At 35.9% G+C, this 23,044-nt stretch overlaps 1 protein-coding gene across 1 annotated transcript in view; it reads right to left on the bottom strand.

Moving 5' to 3' along the window:
- The window catches only part of gcl (germ cell-less), a 171,792-nt gene that overhangs the window by 56,067 nt on the left and 92,681 nt on the right, over positions 1–23,044 (bottom strand). The window contains exons 7-8 of the mRNA XM_090403868.1: positions 17,764–17,848; positions 3,958–4,045 (exon numbers count right to left, since the gene is read on the bottom strand). Of these exons, the coding sequence (XP_090259994.1) occupies positions 3,958–4,045; positions 17,764–17,848 (173 nt within the window). The remainder of the gene's footprint in view (positions 1–3,957; positions 4,046–17,763; positions 17,849–23,044) is intronic.

The raw sequence follows: 23,044 nt of genomic DNA, 5'->3' as shown, positions 1-23,044 counted from the left end.
TGTTATATTCCCATGAGTTCTCAATTATTTTCTAAAAGCAAAAATCTGATCCTGACAACCATTATTTGGCCTGACCTAGCTTGTTCACCATGCTTTCCTACCTGGATGTAATCATCATTTGGAATTGTTTGGGTTGTTGGATTGTTGAGTTTGACCTTCTGACCAGGTTTTTTTTTTCTCGCCAGCATAGCACAACTCTTACTATGACAATATAAAAGCATCAAACTAACAAAAATCCTAATACTAAAGTCTCCATAGACAATACTAAAGGAAATTCATGTAGCAAACAAACCACCACAACATACAACTATTGATCATATTCTTTATAAGTTTGCTATATAGTGAGAGACAACTCTATAAAAGTTCTGCGATGGCTAACTGCATAACACAGATGAGTTGATCAAATGTTAAGCACCAGATAACTGGAGATATTGCATCATACTAATTTCTAAAAGGGAAATAAAACTTAATGTGAAAATTACAGTTTTCTTATTCAGTTATTTAAGTAAGCATATACTTAAGAAAAGGTTAAGAAAAATGTTGAAAAACAAGCCGGTTTCAGTACAAATAGGAGTTTCCAGATTAGATTTTTCCTTATGATAAACAGTTGAGAAACATGGGAATATAATAAGGATCTCCATTAAAGATACGATATGTTGATTTAAAAAAAAAAAAAAAAGAAAAAAAAGAAAAAAAAACACATAAGTTAGCAAAAGAAAATTACTCAAATTACCAATAAACTGAACATTTGGTAGGACCAGAAGTAAAATCACCAAAATATTGAAAATACACAGGAAAACAGAAAATAATAACTTCATTCTCATCAATGAACCTATGGAATAGATTATATATATTACTTATTCAGGCACAATTGAAAAATGTGAAAGTGAAAATTACTTATGGTAATAGATAACAGGTATAATGGAAAGCCAGTTGAATAAATATACTGCTTAGAAAGTAGTCAACAGGCAACCCCCATGGGCATGGTGCATTGTGTCATGTAACGAGTTACGTGTTTGTAGCTGGTATAAATTGGAAGAATATGATGCTCCCAAGTCAGTGCAACTGTGTCCAGGTGCAATGGCTGCAAGAGGGGGAAACTGACGATTTTAGTTTAAATTAAACTAAAGTTTTACTCTAACACGGTAGTTGTTTCCATAATTTCATGGTGTATTCTGATCACCGTGTAAGCATGAAGGAAAGGAACTGACAGAGTTTGAAAGAAGCATTGTGATAGGATGTCATGTTGAAGGCATATCTGTTTGGCAAATTGTTGACAAATCAGTCCATCCCAGGTCAACAATCAGTGACATCATGCTGAGATGGAAGTGCAGGGAGTCAACTGGAGGTGATACCCACAGTGGACGACCCACCACACTCACTAAACGTGAATGTAGGGTGCTATGAAGGATAATATGTAAAAACCATCATTCATCGGCCAAGTTCACTGAATGTGAGGTTCCAAGCATCGACTGGAACACAAATCTACACAAAAACATTCAAAACCGAAGATCACCACATAAGTTTCCATGGTAGGACCATAATATGCAAGCCCCACATTGCCTGAATCATACCCACTGTATGATTCAGGTAACTTTGCATGTACAGTGGGACATGGAAGCTTGGAAAGCTGTGTTACATCCTCTACTGAACAGATGGACGGGTGTGGTGTGGCAGATGCCCATGAATGTCTCTTACCAGATTGTGTAATCACAATTATGAAATTCAGAAGTGCAGTGTGATGGTATTGTCTTGTTTTTCCTGGTTTGGCCTTGGACTGCTGTTTGTGAAGCCATGAGGTATCTGAGAAGTATCTAAACATTCTGGACAACACAATACTTCCTACTTTGTGGCATTTCTATGGAAATGACCATTGTCTCCTTCAGCAAGACACCATGTCATAAAATGTCACCACACTTGACTGGCCTCCACAGAACCCTGATCTCAACCTTACTGCACATTTGTAGAATGAATAAATGAGGCATCAGATAAAGTCTAGGGAAGTCTGTCCCACAACAGTCCAGGATCTCGTTACATGCCAATGGAAGAATGGTCCAAAATTCCTGTTGATTACTATCATATACTTGTAGAAAGAATGCCCTGTAGGACTGCTACAATCATCACAGCAAAAGGAGGTCCTACATCTCATTAAGGTGGGTACCATGGCCAGTTTCTTTCTCACACTATAGTGTGTACTGACTTCTTTCCAAGCTCTGTGTGTGTGTGTGTGTGTGTGTGTGTGTGCGCGCGCGCGCGCGCGTGAGAGAGAAATCAAAGTTTTTTAAAGATCGAAGACAAGACATGAGACTTCTGAGGAAAGTTTGGGGAGTGATCAAAGCGACTCTATTAGAAAAGAATGTGATGTTAATATTTAAGAATACATAATCAGATGTAACCTAAGGCAGAATACTCACTTAAACAGAATGGGAGATGAAATTAGTACTTAAAAAAAGTGCTTCATGCAAAATGACAGGGGAAAAAAAAACCTTAGAGAAGAGCAAAATCTAGATGGATAGAAGTGCTTCAAAAAATCAAAATGTACAAGCTGATATTATCAGAGAACCTGACAAAAATAGATTAATTAAAAAAAAAAAAGTTGCTGTAGAAGCTGCGCATGAAATATCGATACTTCATCATAATAATTGACGATGACAACATGAAAAAAGTCTGCAAAAAGAGTTAAAAAAATAAAATTCATAATTTGCAACAATTGCCAGAAAATCTGTTTTACAGAGTTTCTGTCTGTAAAACACATCCAGAAAAACATGAGTAGCACAACTTGATAAAAAATTATTTATTTATAAAAGCTGGGGAGGGGGAGGGGAGCCTTAAAATGTATGAAATGCTACAGAATGAAACCACTGTGAATGCAAGCACAATCAAAAGTAGCTTTCAGGTATGCATTTATTAGGAGGCTGTTCCATTGCATTACAGGACCTCATAAGTAGATATATGCATAAAAACTCCCACCATCACCTTCCATCTAAAAAAACACATTGTTCCCAAACTCTTGTGAAGTGTGTATATATATCTATATACACACTTCATCCTATGATAACACTTTCATTTCTTCTCCTACTACTGAAGATGAAAAACAGTGCTCCTGTTGATCAGTGCTACAACATCATCCTTCAACAAAATCAACAGGACCATGACTAATAAAGAGCTTGCTGATCAGCATTTTGCACTGTTTACTCATGTGTAGTTATCATTCTTAAATGAAAGCATAAGGAAAATAGTTATTCTTTATATGACTATACATACTAACACAAAGAGGTAGTGTTTATTCAGCATCTGCTCCAGAAATTGGAATTCTTTATTTGTGCATATTTTTGAAAAAAACAAGCAATTAGCCAGAATGCATGCAATTAAGGGACATAATACACTGGCCTTAGTTGCACAGGCTGTAATTCCAGCAATAACAACATAACTTTTGGCTGATAAAGCCATAGAGAAGACAAGAAAGCATTTCAAACATTTGAAAACAGCTCTGACAAAGAAGATGAAAAATTTTTTCTGAAAATGATTTCCTGAGTGAGTTATTTTGAGATTACTTTGATGAGGGAAAAGAACTATTAGCTGATATATACACCTATTGTTTTTATAACATAAAAAGTTTGTACTTTTGCATATATTCCAAATTTATTTCACGGTATATGAAGGGAGTCTGGAAAGTTTTGATAAACACCTAAAACAAAAATGATATCAAAGCAACAGATATAACCATAAGAAAGAACGAGGATATAAGAATATAAGAACATAAGTTACCTTCATAACTCTGCTACTAGTATGTTCTTTCTTGTGGTTATATCAGCTGCTTTAATGTCATTTTGTTCTAGGTGTTTATCAGAACTTTTCACAATCCTTCCCCCTCGTACATTTCAATTCAATGATTTTTTTAAGTAACTGATAATTTTTTTTGTAAATATTTCATGTATTTTTCTTCAATTTACTTACCTGAGAGATTTTGAAAGTACTTGTGGGCCTCTAATACACAGTCTTTTGATTCACCATCCCATAAAGAGTTTTCTCGAAGAAAGACCCACTAAAAATGGAATATTAGTATGAATCAAACAGTCTACATAAAAAATTCAGAACAGTACTGAAACTCAAAATAGTGCTAAAATTAACTTATTATGTAATACTTCAAATGTTGTTCACACTTTAATGCATTTACTCCAAAGCAAACAGCTTGCTTTGGAGAATATGATTGATATCGTAAATCCAGTACAAGTGTGCAGGACTCTTAACTCAACTGAATTACTGCTATAACAAATTTGGTATGAAAATCAGCAATATGAAGACAAAGACTATCAAAATGGTAGGTCAGTTACAGTGGAGATTAGTGTGCATTTTTGTCTCACTACTGATTGGGAAACCTATAGAAAGACAGGTAAAGTATATGAAATTTGACTAGAAATGCTCAAATATGGAGGTATAAATGTTTTACAGTGGCTGCACTGCCTAATTTAGAAAGCCTGGTTAGAGGGTCAAATTCTGGATGCCAGCAGTGGTCAGCAGATACGCTGACCACTCGGCCAACCAGTCACAAACACAAATCACACAAAGACAATCACAAACAACCATGCCTGCAGAGAATCCTGCTGAAGGCATGGTTGATTGTGATTGTCTGTGAAAATACTAGTGGTGGTGGTGGTGGAGGGCGATAGATGACGTTGGTGCAGCTGCGGTTCGTTGTAGTTGGTGGATTGAGTGGTGGAGACAGAAAGTTGTAGAGCAGGTACTACCCTCCCTCGATGAGTCTTTGGAGCTCTCCCTGGAGGTGTTAATTAATTAATAATAATAATAATAATAATTAGAGTACAGCTCTCATAGTACTCATCTATAACACTGAATCTGAAAATTATAGAAGTATTTCCCTATTTATGCAACAGAATTACAGAAGTATTTCCTTACTGAGTGTTCCTGGTAAGATTTATGTAAGTATACTTGAAAAATGACTAAGAAAACTGTGGAAGTGAAGCTTGGTGAAAAACAAGCTGGATTCAGGCAAATAGAGGTTGTCAAGATCAGATTTTCACTTTAAGACAAAAGTTGAGAAATCTTGGAAATATAACAAGGATTTGTTATTTAAGTTTTGTAGATCTGGAAAAGGCATATGACAGGGTGCCAAGACAAAAGCTCTCCAAAATGCTATAGTTATGTGGTGTAAATGAGACAGAACAATACAGTCTCTATTTAAGCTGCAAGTCACCAATTAGAATCAAAGGAGGTACAAGATATTCTAATGCCACTTCAGTAGTGAGACAAGACTGCACACTACCTGCACTGTTATTCAGCTATATGGATCACATTATGAAAGAAAGTAGCATTAGTTTCAAACTTGAAGATCTTGGCTCTTTTACTTTAATCAGATAATTTTCTACTCTTAAATCCAGTACAAGTGTGCAGGACTCCTTAACTCAACTGAATTACTGTCCAACCACATATACCAGAACCCTGGCTGGCAAATTGCCAAAAAGAGTCAATTCATTTTGAAGGGGAGAAAGGAATTAGGCGATGTACAAATTCATCACCAACACACAAAATTACTTTATACATAAAATTTTCCGACTGTTGTAAAGCAAAATAGTTACCATTTTAAAAACTAGAATTTTCATAAAAGAAAAGCTAATTTTCCAATGTATAATAATAAACACTCATCCCACGAAACACATCGATTACCCTATTATCAAATGGATTTGCCATGCGCAGAAGTGTTGAGGGGGTCATGCATCTTGTGGTCAGACAGTACTTCTGTAACAAATTTGGTATGAAAATCAGCAATATGAAGACAAAGACTATCAAAATAGCCAGAACACTGGCAATATCAGTTACACTCTGATTGGGAAAACTATAGAACAAGTAAAATACTTCAGCTATTTATGTATTTCTTGCATATTTATTCCAGTAAAATAAACATTGCTTTATGTATGTAAGTTTCTGTGGTTAAGCAGTACTGTGGAAAGTTTTCAGTTTTGAGACCACAATGTAATATAAGAATCCTTTCTTTTAGTGCACGGTGATCAGCATTCATTTTAAAAATTATGGACTTTACAACCATGCTATAAATAACTATTTTAGTTTCTCGATGTATCGACCTTCACATTAAGGTCATCTTCTGGAGTATATACAAATATACAAGGACAAGCTGAATTACATTTCACACAGTAAGCTAGAGAAACAATGATTTCATCACCGGTTATTCTAGCGGCATGACCTCTAGTGGGAAAAAAAATACAGATAAAATTACAAATTAATTATTTAGAAACTACATCAAAGCTAAATGATATTTAAGATAACATGAGAGAAACATTCCTTCTTATAGATAGTTTTCTTACACTAACAATGATGTCGTATTTTTAACATTACAATTGTTATATTACATTTAGGATTCTGGATTATCTACAGTCCTGTTTATAGTAACTCTTAGAGAGGAAGGTTCTGTGGGTTGAATATGTGCCTTCCATATGTTTGGGATTTTTAGACCATCATTATTGTTCAGATTGGGGTGGTTGATAAGAATCTCACAGGTGCAATAAATACGGTATACTCCAGGGTGGGCTAGCAGAGGGAGTGGGTCTTTGGATGAGTTGGATAAGCTTTTTAATTTTGCAGGAGGTTTAAAGGTGGCTTTGAGGTTGTATTTCTGTAGTATTCTGTTTATTTTATTTGATGTCCCTTTAATGTAAGGAAAGGTTATAGTTTTATTGTAGTCTGGTTTGTCTTTGTTTTTTATTGAGGTCTTGTAGAGAATTTTGTTAATAGTGTTTTGGCTGTAACCATTTTTTAGAAAAGTATTGCTGATAACTTTAAATTCATCTTTCACCACATGTTCATTGGAGCAGATCTTCAAAGCCCTGTTTTTTTTTAGAGTATTAATGACACTTAGTTTTTGTGTTCGATGGTGGTAGGAGTTTATGTGTATATATTGGCCAGTATGTGTCGGTTTCCGGTAAACAGTGAGGAAAGACTGCCAGAAGGAAGACATGTGACAAGTGTATCTAGAAACGGAAGTGTGTTCTGTTTTTCCACTGTATGCATTTCTGTTGTTTCTTTAGGTGGATAAGGAAAGTGTCTAGCGGCCATGGGGCCAGATCGCGAAAACATTGTCAACATATCTAAGCCAGACCTTGGGTTTTAGATTCCTCTCCCAGACTTTGGGAAAGGAATCTTGAGCAACATTGGTAACTGTCCATATAAAAGTTAGCAATGGGAGGTAGTGGCGAGCCCATGGCTGTGCCTTCTTTTTGTGGGTAGAAAGCATTTTGACATACAAATTAACCAGAATGTAATACATGCATAAAGAGCACTGTGATATCTGGAGGGAATTTGTTCTGTAAAAGAAGAATTGTGTCATTGATTGGGACGCTCGTAAAGAGTGCAGAGACATCAAAACACTAATAAATCATCTTTTCCTAATGTAATGTCTTTGATTATGTTTATGAAGTGTGTGTTTCTGATATTGGAGAAGGAATGACCTACCAACACCTTGAGTGTTGCCACTAATTTCTTGGCTAGGTGATAATTCGGACTGTCTATACCTTCGACTATCAACCAGAGTAGTTTTTTGTTTGTGTATCTTTGGTAGACCATAAATGTGTACCAAAAATTCTGAGGGAACGAGTGTAGCGCAGACATGTAAGAAAGTTTTAAAGCAAATAAAAGTTGAGCAGCTCTCAGATGTGAACTGTTGACTAAAATACACAAAGATTATTGAAGAAAAAATGAAAGAGCTTGAGAACAGGAACCAAACCTTGGAGATTCAGTGGCAAGCCTTGAAGAAAATCTTGATTGATTCAGCCAGAAACGCATGTGGTGAGGTTTTCTGCGAGGATCAAAAAATCAGAACTCCATGGTGGACACAGGAAGTTAAAGAGGCAGTGAAGGAAAAGAAGAAAGCATATCAAAAGTTCCTGGCAAATAAGTCAGCTTGTGTTCTCAAAGAATACAGAGACGAATGTAAGAAAGCTAAACAGTGTGTAAAACTAGCTAAACAAAAGTCATGGGAGAAATTTGGCAAGAACATAGAAAATAAATATCAAGAAGGTGGCAAAATATTCTGGAGGGTGTTGAAGAAGCTTAGGAATGGAGGAAAGAGTGCTGTAAAAGGAGTTAGAGATGATAAAGGTGACATGAAAAACGGGAGAAAAGATATCCTTGAAGTATGGGGTAATTACTTCGAAAAATTGTTAAATGAAACAAGCAGTGATGACAGCACAGTGATAAAAAACACTGACCAGGCATGCAGTCATGAAAACATATCCATACTTGAAGTAGAAAAAGCCATCAAAGGCTTGAAATGCAGAAAGGCAGCAGTAGTAGTAGATGATATTCGACCAGAAATGCTGAAGTATGGTGGTATAAAAGTCTTACGGTGGCTGCACTGCATACTTCAGAATGCCTGGACAGAGGGACGAATTCCCGATGATTGGAGTAGCACTCTCATAGTACCTATATATAAAACGCGAAATAAAACTGAATGTGAGAATTACAGAGGTATTTCCTACTGAGTGTTCCTGGTAAGATTTATGCAAGTACTTGAGAAACGGTTGAGAAAAATTGTTGAAGAACAAGCTGTATTCAGGCCAAATACAGGCTGTCAGGATCAGATCTCACTTTACGACAAATAGTAGAGAAATCATGGGAATATAACAAAGATCTGTATATAAGTTTTGTAGACCTGGAAAAGGTATATGACAAGGTTACAAGAGAGAAGCTATTCAATACGCTACAGTTATATGGTGTCAATGGGGCATTATATCAAGCAATACTTAGTCTTTATTTGAGTTGTAAGTCAGCAGTTAGAATTGAAGGAAGTACAGGAAGATGGTTTAATGTTAAATCTGGTGTGAGACAAGGATGTACATTATCCCCTCTGTTATTCATTATCTATATGGATCACATTATGAAGTTAAGTGGTATTAAGCATGATATCAGAATTGGAAATGTTAATGTCAGCTCTTTGCTTTATGCGGACGATGTTATACTTCTAAATAAATCCGCTACAAGTTTGCAAGATTCTCTGACTAAATTGGATAACTGTTGTAATAGATATGGCATGAAGGTCAGCAATAAAAAGACAAAGACAATGAAAATAGGCAGAATCATTGAAAATGTCAACTGCTTTGTGAACGGAGAACCTGTGGAACAAGTAAAACATTTCAACTACTTAGGCACGATTTTAATGAAGATGGTAAATTAAATATGGAAATAGACAACAGAATCAACAAAGCTGGTATGGTAGGAAGTCAATTGAATAAATTCATATGGAATAAGAGAGAAATTAGTCGGAACACTAAATTAGCTGTATACAAGACAGTGTTCAAACCAGTTTTAACTTATGGATCTGAGAGCTGGGTCAGAAGTAAAACACTTGACCAAAGACTAGAGACCACAGATATGAAGTCTGAGAAAGATTAGAGGCGTGAACAGATAGCATCAATGGCAATATCATATTAAAAACCAGGATATTAGGAAAGAACTTAACATTGTCAGCATCCAAGAATGCATTAGCAGAGCTAATCTCAGGTAGTATGGTCACTTAAACAGAATGGGCGAGGAAAGATTAGCAAAACAAGTGTTCTCTGCCAGGTTGGCAGGAAAACGACCCAGAGGAAGACCGAGATATAGGTGGATTGATATGGTACAAATGCCTTAAACGATAGAAATATAAGATCTGATAATGTTGGAGTCTTGATAAATAACAGACTGATTTGGAGGAAAATTGTAGATAGGAAGTTAGTAATGATGTAAAATTTTCATGTAGTACTATCATATCCTGTACACCCCCTTGAGGGTACATGTCAGGAATTTGATGATGATGATGATGATGATGATGATAACATCTATGAATAGCTTTAAATCAGACTTAAAAGAATAGATTGAATTTTGGCAGAATTTTTCTACCATTCTAAGGAATTAAAAATCAATCACATCATGCCAATGACTTCTGCATCTAGAACACATGCTAGGAGTTCCACATCCACATATAAACATCATCATCATCATCAAATTCCTGCCATGTACCCTCAAGGGGTGTACAGGATATGACAGTATTACATGAAAAAATTACATCATTGCTAACTTCCTATCTACAATTTTCCTCCAAATCAGTCTGTTACTTGTCAAGACTCCAACATCATCAGATCTTATATTTCTATCGTCTAAGGCACTTTGTACCGTATCAATCCACCTATATCTTGGTCTTCCTCTGGGTCGTTTTCCTGCCAACCTGGAAGAGAACACTTGTTTTGCTAATCTTTCCTCTCCCATTCTATTTAAGTGACCATAACACCTGAGATTAGCTCTGCTAACACATTCCTGGATGCTGACAATGTCAAGTTCTTTCCTAATATCCTCGTTTTTAATATGATATTGCCATTGATGCGCCATCTGTTCACACCTCGAATCTTTCTCAGGACTCTCATATCTGCAGTCTCTAGTCTTTGGTCAAGGGTTTTACTTCTGACCCAGCTCTCAGATCCATAAGTTAAAACTGGTTTGAACACTGTCTTGTATACAGCTAATTTAGTGTTCCGACTAATTTCTCTCTTATTCCATATCAATTTATTCAATTGACTTCCCACCATACCAGCTTTGCTGATTTTGTTGTCTATTTTTATATTTAATTTACCATCTTCAGTAAAAATCGTGCCTAAGTAGCTGAAATGTTTTACTTGTTCCACAGGTTCTCCATTCACAACACAGTTGACATTTTCAATGATTCTGCCTATTTTCATTGTCTTTGTCTTTTCATTGCTGACCTTCATACCATATCTATTACAACAGCAATTGAATTTAGTCAGAGAATCTTGCAGTCTTGTAGCGGATTTATTTAGAAGTATAACATCATCCGCATAAAGCAAAGAGCTGACATTAACATTTCCAATTCTGATATCATGCTTAATACCACTTAACTTCATAATGTGATCCATATAGATAATGAATAACAGAGGGGATAATGTACATCCTTGTCTCACACCAGATTTAACATTAAACCATCTTCCTGTACTTCCTTCAATTCTAACTGCTGACTCACAACTCAAATAAAGACTAAGTATTGCTTGATATAATGCCCCATTGACACCATATAACTGCAGCGTATTGAATAGCTTCTCTCTTGCCATCTTGTCATATGCCTTTTCCAAATCGACAAAACTTAAATACAGATCTTTGTTATATTCCCATGCTTTCTCAACTATTTGTCGTAAAGTGAAGATCTGATCCTGACAGCCTCTATTTGGCCTGAATCCAGCTTGTTCTTCACCAAGCTTTTCTTCCACAATTCTTCTCAACCGTTTCTCAAGTATACTTGCATAGATCTTGCCAGGAACACTCAGTAGGGAAATACCTCTGTAATTCTCACATTCAGTTTTATTTCCCTTTTTATATATGGGTACTATGAGAGCTCTACTCCAATCATCTGGAATTTGTCCCTGTGTCCAGGCTTTCTGAACTATGCAGTGCAGCCACTGTAAGACTTTTATACCACCATACTTCAGCATTTCTGGTCGAATATCATCTACTCCTGCTGCCTTTCCACATTTCAAGCCTTTGATGGCTTTTTCTACTTCAAGTATGGATATGTATTCCTGACTGCATGCCTGGTCAGTGTTTTTTATCACTGTGCTGTCATCACTGCTTGTTTCATTTAGTAGTTTTTCAAAGTAATTACTCCATACTTCAAGGATATCTTTTTCTAAAGTATTCATGTCACCTTTATCATCTCTAACTCCTTTTAGAGCAATCTTTCCTCCATTCCTAAGCTTCTTTAACACCCTCCAGAATATTTTGCCACCTTCTTGATATTTATTTTCTATATTCTTGCCAAAGTCCTCCCATGACTTTTTTTAGCTAGTTTTACACACTGTTTAGCTTTCTTACATTTTTCTCTGTATTCTGTAAGAGTAAAAGCTGACTTATTTGCCACTAACTTTTGATATGCTTTCTTCTTTTCCTTCACTGCCTGTTTAACTTCCTGTGTCCACCAGGAAGTTCTGATTTTTTTATCCTTGCACACAACCTCACCACATGCCTCTCTGGCAGAATCAATCAATGTTTTCTTCAGAGTTTGCCACTGAATCTCCAAGGTTTGATTCCTGTTCTCAAACTCTTTCATTTTCTTTTCAATAATCTTTCTGTATTTTAGTCTACAGTTCACATCTGAGAGTTGCTCAACTTTTATTCGCTTTAAAACTTTCTTACATGTTATTCTTTTCAATATGAAATTCAATTTTATCCTGCTCAAGACTAAATAGTGATCACTTCCAATTTCAAATCCTCTGTACACTCTGGTGTCCTGCATCAGGGAGAAAACACCACTATCAACAATAACATAGTCAATGAGACTTTTCTTATTCCTAGCCTCTTCTCTCCATGTGAATTTGTGCACATTTTTATGTTGGAACATGGTGTTAGTAATAACCAGTCCATGTCCTGAGCAGAAATCCAACAGATATTTGCCATTATTATTAGCTTTGCTCTTTTCTCCAAATTTTCCCAAAATATTTTTGTATGTCTCACAATCATTTCTTACTCTGCTATTTAGATCCCCAACAAGGACCAACTTTTCCTTTTTCATTGTGTCAGTTGCTTTTTCTAAAGCCTCAAAAAATTCCTCCACTTCTACCTTAGTAGAACCTTCTGTGAGACCATAGGCACAAATAAGTCTCATTGTCCAGTTCCCCATTCTCATATTTGCCCACATTACTCTACTTGAGACTGACTGCCATTCAAGAAGATTAGCCTCGTATTTTGTGTTGAATACTATGGCTACTCCTTCTTTTCCTTGATTGTCATTGCCTGAATATAACATTTTGTATTTATTGCTCAGTAAGATCTCACCAGTTTTTGTCTTTTTTGTTTCAGTCACCCCTATTATGTCGATCTGGTACTTATCTAATTCCTCAGCTAGCTCCATTTCTTTGCCATTCAGGCTTCTTACATTGATAGTACCGATCTTTAACTCTGGTGATGTAGAGTTTGCTCAGTAAGATCTCACCAGTTTTTGTCTTTTTTGTTTCAGTCACCCCTATTATGTCGATCTGGTACTTATCTAATTCCTCAGCTAGCTCCATTTCTTTGCCATTCAGGCTTCTTACATTGATAGTACCGATCTTTAACTCTGGTGATGTAGAGTTGGGGTTTGTTTTCAGATTTGTTCCAGTAGCTGACTTTTCGCTGTTTGCCCTGGTTCCCTGGCGAAAATAACGGGGGCCTTGTTTAACCGGGCGATGCCCCAGCCGGCATGAAATTTTGTCATGTTGTACCATCATTTTTTATTTTGGTTTAACCAATAAGAATACAATTTGGTCGGCTAAATCCCAAATTGCCAGCCTATCCTCGTTCGTTCAGTATCAAAGTAGATACCCAACAGGGTGCACCATGAGAAGGTGAGGATTGGACATTAGGTCAGAAGCTCTGGTCAGTTCTCCGCATTCCTTGAAAGGCTATGTGGAGATCTCCTCTCAGTTATACAGCTTTGACCCTTAAGCACCCCTTCATAAAAACATATAAACATGGTATCAAAAAATATTGGCAATGCAACTACTGTGACCCATAACCTTTAACTTTCCTTCAATGAAGGAAAGTTAAAGCCAATCCCATTTCTATTTGCTTTGTAGAAGAAAGATATAAATAAAGTAATATTTTATTGAAATTATTCTGCAGTTATAATAAATCCATTAAAATAAGCACTTGAACTGTGGAGACTCCCAGGCAGTCACTGGAATAGTTATTGTAAAAAAAGAAGAAATATACACTACCAATAATTGTCTGGACACCCCTGTTATTTGAATTCATGGAACATTCCACGTTGGTTTAAAAAAATAAAATAAATAAATAAAAAACGGTGTACAGATAGTAGGAAGCAGTATTTCATCATAGCAGTTGAATACAAGTGGTAACATGATGTGAACTCAGTGACTTCAAGAGAGAGGTCTCAGAGTGGACTTGATATCCTGTGTCCATACATGCAACTGACACTGAATTGAGCATCAAAAATCAACGGCTGGTGATGTGATCAACAAATAGAGACATTCTGGCATCATTAGTGCCAGAAAATACCAAGGGTGGCTTGCATAAATTCATTTACTGGGTTTTGACGGAAAAGCTGCGACACACAAGCTAAATATCACAACAACAAACAAGGTGGCTTGTCTTGTCTTGCAAAGAGCTGTGTGGACTGGACAACTGCCCAGTGGAAAAATGTACTCTGGAGTGATGAATCAAGGTTCATCTGTTTCCAGTCTGATGGCAGGGTGGGTGTGGAAGCAGCCTAGTGAACACTTCTTACCATAGTGTGTTTTACCCACAGTAGAGTTCAGTGGTGGAGGAGTAATGGTGTTGGGTGCATTCAACTGGTTTGGAGTGGGACCCCTGGTTGTTTTCCCTAGTTCCATGAAGGCAGCCGAGTGCTTGATATCCTGGATGATCAGGTGCTGCATACACTGTGGAGTTTTTATGAAGCGGGCCCACGTTAATATCAAGACAACAATGCCCCATGCCACATGTCTGCAGCTGTTATGGAATGGTATGAAGAGATGGGTGTTAAATGACTGTCCTGTGCATAGTCCTGACCTCAACCCCATCAAACACGTATGGTATAAATTGGAGCAGATCGCTGAACTCAATGCTGCTTTGATGGAGGAATGGAGACAAATTCCCCCTGATGTCTGCCTCACATTTGTGGAAAGCCTCCTTCAAAGGGTGCAGAAGGTGATTGAAGCCAAAGGTGGACATCACCAATATTATGGTTCGCTTGATGGTATCAGTTGTACCATCAAGCGAACCATAAGCGTGTAGACAATTATTGGTAGATAGTGGGGGGGGGGGTCACAGTGCTCATGCAGTAATCACTTGGGAAGTAGCTAAGTTTATGAATGTTCCATTCAGGAAAGGTTACATGCTGAACTACAAAACAGGAAATTATGACCAACTGAAGAGTATACTGAGTTCAGTAGAATGGGATTGGTTGCTGGATGGAAAGAATATCGAGAGAGCATAGGAAGCATTTAAAAAATACATAAATGATGCAATATCAGAATGTGTCTAGAGCATTCAAAGAATAAATAGAGTAAGAGTGAAATGGATGTGTAATCTTATTAAGCAAGAAAAGGATGCTGTGGAAGGAATACTGTGTGCATAAGTACGATGTCCGTTAAAAAATTATAAGCAGCAAACCAGAAGAGTCGCAACTGTTTTATGGAAAGCTGTGTGACTATGAAAAGAAACTGGCTCTGCAAGCTAAAGATAATCCCCAAAGAATTCTATTGATATGCTGCAAGTAACAGAAAGAATAAATATGAAAGAATAACTCTACTGAATGCAGATGGTGTGAGGGTGACAGATGCAGAAGAGGTTATTTATTTAATGAGTGTCCATTTTTCTATATGTCATCAACCTGGTGTATGCAACATTGAGCTCACTGCTATCTCTTCACTGGATGAAGAGCCTCAGGTGCGTGAGGTGGATGTATTAGAGCTGTTGCACAAACTGAATAAGAATTCAGCAATAGTGATTCATGGGATATCAGCAATGGGTGCTAAAAGGGTGTTCAGCTGAATTGGCTATCCCGTTAACCTAGCTATATAATCTGAGTCTCAGAACAGGAAAGAATGTAAGTAATCCCATTGCATCGGTGCAAAGACTGATGTATCCAACTATCGACAATCAGTATCGGTGATGAAGAAATGGGTTGACAGAGAATCTCTACTTTGCAATGAACAGCATGGATTTACTAAGGGAAGGTAGTGTTTTAGCAACTTGCTCACATTCTAGAATAATGTTACCATTGAGCTAGACAAGGGGAATGGATACACCATGATACTTTTAATTTTGCTAAGGCTTTTGGCAGAATACAGCATGGAAGACTTTTGCATAAATTGGAGAATATAGGTTTGGATAATAAAATATTAGCATGGATAAGAGGATGACTGACTGACCAATGTCAAAAAAAAGTAGTAGACGAGGGATGAGAGTCTAAAAAATTTCAGATAACCAGTGGTGTACCACAATAATCAGTGCTTGGTCCACTGTTATTCAATCGGTAATCATATTGGGAAGGAGTTGACAAGCAACATAGAGCTATTTGCTGATGATGCAAAGACGGATAGGGTAATCAGGAATGTGACTAATATGCAGTACTTGCAGAATGATTTGAAAAGGCTGAGACTGTTTGCATGGGAAAATGGATGTCAGTTCAATGTCAGTAAATATAAAGTCAGGCACTTAGGTGTGATTGTATATACAATGTCATATTATATTGGTGGGATTATGCTAGAAGAAACTGATCAGGCTAGGGATCTTAGTGTTAGCAGATAGGAAGTTGAAGTTCAGCAACCATGTAGCAAATATTTCAAATACAACTCAAAAGATAATTGCAATGCTGAAATGAACATTTACATGTAAAGATAAGGATGTCATTTTGCCTCTCTACAAGTCCTTGATAAGACTTCACTTGGACTATAGTGCACAAGTCTGGTCTCCTGGTTTCCGTTGTGATTCTGAGTGTTAAAAATAATATCAGGATTATGGAATACTGATTAAGAAGACAGATTGAGAATTTGTAGACTGCGGACACTAGCATAGTGTCTGCAGAGAAAGAGGGGGGGGTGATATGATTGAGACTTACAAACTTCGAAAAGGGTTATTACAGGATTTCAGTTGGAATTTTTTATTTTGTGGAGGGTGGGGAAAAGACAAGAGGGCATCCTTGGAAGCTGAGAATGAATACTGCTAAGAAGGGATTGAGATCTAGATTTTTCTCTCATAGAGTGGCGCATGATTGGAATGGATTGCTAGTGGATGTTATGTGTGTAAACAGCATAGATGAATTCAAGAACAAGTATAACTTGCGTGTAGAGTGTGGCCTCCATCAATGAGTCCCGAACTCCCTGGAGGTCTTAAGAATGATAATAATCTTTTTTTATTATTTTACTAAATAATTTAAGGAAACTACAACGTCAACTAGGATATACATTAAAATAAATTTTAATATACTTCAATATTTCGGCAACGTCACGTTGCCATTTTCAAGAAACTTAAGAACAAGACACGTGCACACAGGCACAACAAACAGTAAGTGAGGAAGAAGCAAGAAGCTATTATTTCTCCTAAAGTCCTGATGGTGCCCCCTAGCGGGCAATGTTGGTATTCTTGGGCGATTGGGCTGAAGGTCTTCTGATGTAGGTTTCCCAAACTTGAGGCAGTCTCATGCAGCCAAATTTGTTGAGGTTTGGATTGTTTCTTAGGGCTGAAGCTGATTAAATGCCTTTCATATTTGTATTTACTACAGTGTATTATCGTCCGTAGTAAATACAAATATGAAAGGCTTTACATGGAATCAGCTTCAGCCCTAAGAAACAGTCCAAACCTCAACAAATTTGGCTGCATGAGACTGCCTCAAATTTGGGAAACCTATATCAAAAGACTTTCAGCCCAATCGCCCAAGAATACCAACATTGCCCGCTAGGGGGCACTGACTTTAGGAGAAAAATAGCTTCCCGCTTCTTCCTCACTTACTGTTTGTTGTGCCTGCATGCACGTGTCTTGTTCTTAAGTTTCTTGAAAATGGCAATGTGATGTTGCCGAAACATTGAAGCATATTAAAACTTATTTTAATGTATATCCTAGTTGACATTGTAATTTCCTTAAATTATTTAGTAAAAAATGCATAACCAACGTCTAAGCCTTTCCACGAGAATGATAATAATCATAACACACACACAAATTAATTTAAAATAAAAATAAATAAATACTTACACATTTAAGAAGTATATACAATGAAAATTCTGTCTGAATCACAGTAAGGTCTGGAGATGAAATCAGCTTTTCCATCAATTCACAACTGTAAAAATTAATAACAAACTTATAAAAGTACTGTGATTTATGTTCATGACAGTGTGCTTCTTCCACCCACCTTCCACACTGTAAAGGCCGTTTTAAATTATATGTTAACAAAGAGGAATTATATGAGCATTACTTACTTACCCTTTAGATTTCCATAATCTAATTAGGTTTGGCATCAAGGTAACAAACATTGATGCTACACACTTTCTTTCACACCATGCATACACATCACACTTCTGATTTTTGTTTTAGTCATGAATTGAGAAAAACAAGCCAGCATCATTTATAATTATGATGCTTTAAAGTTATTATTATTATTGTGTGAAGCCCAGGGCCAGCTGGAGATTTTGCGGGGCCGTTGGAAAAAGTTATTAGTGGGGCCCCAAAATATTTGCAAAAAAGCTGGAAGTTTTGTGGGGCCTCGGAAAAATCATATAATTATCGAAAAATCATATTTTTATTAAACATAATTCACAAACATTAAATACCTATAGTTATATACGCAACAAAGAATCAGAGAAAACAAAAAAATTATATTATTTTTAATTATTGCCTATTTCCCATTGCTTTTATCAAAAATAATTAGACATATATATCATATTGGTTTTACACTTTCATCTGCACACAACGCAAACACCACAGTATACTGTGGCCACATGCAGTTCTTTCTGATTGCATACACTATGCCGTGATGCTCGAGCGCAGGTGCACTACGATTGTATGTAATTGTGCAACAGCCAACCAATGAAGTTCCCGGAAAGTGGTTATTATTTGTAAACAGAATGCTATTTTTATAATTAATTGATGCAAAAGTAAACACGTTGAGACTTGTTTTATCAGGTATTTGTGACAGCGCTACATGATACTTATGAGTGGTGTTATATCAGCTTGAAATTACCCTTGTCTTTTTATTTACATTTTCCAAGAACTATCTGAATGCCCCTCGTATTTGCTGGTACCAGCAATGATAAAAAGACAAAGAATCAATATAAATTTAATTAAAATATTTCCCATATCAATACATCTCAAAAACATCAAAAATTCTATTAGCAAATTTTCTTAGAAATTTGAAAGTGCAGAGCCCCTCTGAGTGCTGGGCCTCGGTCTGAGGGACGAAAAACCGACAACTGAGCCGGCCCTAATGACACCTCAATAATCAATGATTCATCACAAGAGGGCACTCTACTTTACTTGAAAACAGTCAATCTTGCACACTTAAAGTGGTAAGAAACATGAAAAACATGTTCCTGAATGCATTTCGATTAAACTTATCATTACCAATAAATAAATTTTTAATCAATTCAATGCATTCATTTAGTTCAATATTAATGCATCTATATATATATATCCATGACATATGTAATCAATTATTATTTTTTAAATAATATAACATGTTTATATTTTATATTTATTTTTTATGTTTTATATTTTTAATTTCATTAACAAAATAAACCAGTAATTATAAACACAAAAATTAAAACTTGGCACAATCTAAATACTGCAGAACATCTATTCATCTTATTCTTCATTGGAATAAAGATAATTCCAACATCTTTACTACTTGAGTGGATGCTCAATTTTAATAGATGCTAAATTTTAAATAATGAAAATGCTTTTTAACACTGTTATTTAAAGAATAAAATTATCTTGCAAAAATACAAGTCGAAGACTAAGTACATTGTGAAAAGTGAATCTACTCCATATTAAGTGTTATCTACTTTCTTGTTTTTGTGAATGTCATTATTTGTCTTTCCTATTAAATTATTGTTTATGGATTAGTAATATAAATTCACTCTTCATCATGAACAATAAACAAAAGAAAACACAAAATGAGTTGTGATGTGGTATATCTTTTTTTTTCTTAAACCACCTATAACAATTAGACATGCCATGAGTTAGTAAAATTCTTCTGTGGCTATAATAAGCAGGGTAGCAGTCTTATACTAAGTGATGAAATTCATCTCCTACTTAAAGACAATCACAAACATCCATTTCCATGGTGGGATGGCTGTGATTGTCTGCAGTAGTTTAGCATATCTGCACTCCCACCAACCAGACTGGTAATTGGATAGTCAGATTTTTTTCTGGTCAAGTGCATATCATGGTGGATGATTAGGTTAGGTTATGCAAAGGCAATGGAATATTGCCTTTGCCTTCTAATTTTTCTCTGTTGACTTCTTCAGCAAATAAGGAGGAGTGCGCTAGCTTGTTAACAACAGCACATGCTATTTCTTGTAGTGCCTAATCATCCTACACTTCAAGGTTTTCTACAATCCAGTGGTTTTAAACACAGGCCTTCATGCCATTCTTCAATGGTGGAAAGAATAACCCAGCCACTTTCAATGCTACTGCAACATGGTCCTGCTTTTTTCTCACAACAAAGGATCTTGATTCACCATTTCTCTTGCCTTTGATAACACACAAATTACTAGACAAAATGAGATTTCTCTTCTTGAATTGTTATCTTTCAAGCCTTTCATAGCATAAATATATCACATCACACAGCTTCCAAAGCTGATCAATGATTCCCCCTCTGAGTTACTGACTTCAACATTCCAAGTCTGTGGAATAAGTAAATAATGTTACAAACCTTATGGTTTTTGTTTTATACTCACATGGGTGCTGTTCAAGAAATGGAATCCATCAATCTTCAGTTTTCTGTTAAGAGTATTAAAACATGAGCATTAGCTGTCCAACACCATTACAAGTTCAACTGAAAACCCACTAAACATCATTCTCCTCTACCTCTTTCATTTCATTTGCTTCTATTCTCTGGAACAAGTTTTAGAGAAGTACTTAGAAGATAAATATATATCAAGAACAGAACTGCATGATGTTATAAGAAACCAGACAAATATTACAGATCAAAGAAAATGGGAATGCTAAAAAATAGTGAAAAAAAGTAATATTTGTGGCTGATGCTAAAATATTTTTAGAAAGTATTCCTTACTTAGAAGACCATGCACACATAGAGTCCTGTGTTAATGTTTAAAGGTTCTATGTATATATTTTCTCCTAACTTTTACAGAAAAAAGTTATTTATATACTTTTTTTAATAAATTAAATATATATACAAAAATTATTTTAGGCTAATAACATAAACAAAACATATCAAGTAACACAGAATCATTTTCTACACTTAAACTATTTCAACATTAAAATAAAAATAAAGCGATTGTTTTTTGTCTTTTAACATCTGGTCTTAAATGGCCTTTACTAAAGGATTGTCTACCTCTCTCTGACTTGAGAATACAGAGATAACTGAGATACTTTCAATTTCTAAATGATCAACATTTTCATCAACTGATTTCACCTGCTCATAGAAAGACTCTGGATTTCTCAGTTCACTATCACCAAAGATAGAATTTTTAAGTTCTCTAGTTTCAGATATCAACTGCTGAGCTCTTTAAATCATCAAAATATTGTTCGGATAACATCTCAGTTCCAAGCATTTTGATTAGTAGGCCTTTTCTGATTAGGCCCATTCAATCTGAATTTATTCTTAGAAGAAAGATTTGGAGTTTTCTTAACCTTCTTATAATTGGAAGGTAAAGTACTTATTTTTTTTATTTGGCTCTAAGTTGCTTTTGCCTTCTAACAGCTTCCTAAGGGTATTATTGTAGTACTTTTTTGATAGTAATATTTCTTTATTCTATCTGAATGGGTAATAATTAATTTATCAGGGATTTTTTAGATGTCAACAAGCATATAAATTACAGGAGATAATCTCTCTCACTCTAGAACTCATATGGTAAGGCTTTAACACCTAAGATGCTTTTTTTTTTTTTTCTCCATAGTCTTGTATTAAGACCAAATCCTCAACTCCTAGGCATAGTTCCTTTCTAACTTACTTTTTTTCCAGATGAGGCTTCAGTTTGTTTTATTACTACCAAATGCATTAAACTTCCATAACACATCCCTTAAGAATTCATTAATGTTTTGATATCCCACATTTGGATTAACAGGCATAACATCTCAAGGAAAAAGGGGATCAAACTGTACAATGCAAACATAGGTTTCTTTCTGATATGTCGTATATAGCTGATTGAAGAGAGTGTATATATACGAAGGAAGGTGCAAGTCCCAATCCTTTGCCATAGAGTTAGACAGGCTTGAGAGAATTTGTTTCAATGATTTGTTCATTCTCTCACAAAGCTCATTACATTGAGGTTTGTATGCAGTTGTGAATATTTTCTTGATATTCAAAACCTTACACACTTATAGAAGCAATTCTGATAAAATTTGGACCTCTATCAGCCAGGAATGATTCAGGACAACCATACTTACAAATACTGTTATCAACAAAGCATCTGGCTCGAGTTTCTGCCTTCTGGTCAGGTAGCAGAAATGCTTCAGGAAGGTGAGATAACATATCTACAATAACAAAACATCTTCAAAAGAAGTGTTTTCTTTTGAAAAATCTGTTTGAACAGATTTTGTGAAAACAGAATCCTGAATAACATTAAGAGATAATTTATCAGTATTACTACTACCACCACAATTATATCAATTCTTATGAGATTTATTATAGCAACTTTACTATACCATATATACTGATTTTCTAAATTCAGTTTTGAATCCATTCCTGAATTGAAAAATGTTGAAAGTTTATTTTTCCCTTGGTTAGAGTATAATAAATTTAGTTTAATCCTTTATCCAAGTGTGAGCAAACAAAGTTTGCACCTGAAAGTATCTTCAGAACTGGGGTAAGGTGGTACAACACCAGGGCAACTCGTTGCAAAGGTGGAGCAAGCTACCAACACTCCTGTCTCAGTATCTCCTGTAATGCAAAACACATCTCCTTACGGATATGTCTGATGTTATGCATTAAGGGAAGGGCCACTACCCAGACTAGTTTCGACCTTTATTGAGGTCTCTTCAGTGGGAGCCAGGCCCAAGCTGAGATACCAGGCAGAAGCATTCGCAGGTCATCTCTACCTATATAGGTAGAGATGACCTGCCTAACATATCCATAAGGAGATGTGTTTTGCATTACAGGAGATACTGAGACAGGAATGTTGGTATCTTGCTCCACCTTTGCAACGAGTTGCCCTGGTGTTGTACCACCTTACCCCAGTCCTGAAGATACTTTCAGGCACAAACTTTGTTTGCTCACACTTGGATAAAGGATTAAACTAAATTTATTATACTCTAACCAAGTGAAAAATAAACTTTCAACATCTTTCTCTAAATC

This window comes from Typopeltis vanoorti, chromosome 14 (genome assembly GCF_054136105.1).
Source record: "Typopeltis vanoorti isolate ZY-2024b chromosome 14, IOZ_Tvanoo_1.0, whole genome shotgun sequence".
Classification (NCBI taxonomy): Eukaryota; Metazoa; Arthropoda; class Arachnida; order Uropygi; family Thelyphonidae; genus Typopeltis; species Typopeltis vanoorti.
Note: the sequence above shows the minus strand (reverse complement) of the source record. Positions and strands in the feature narration are given on the sequence as shown.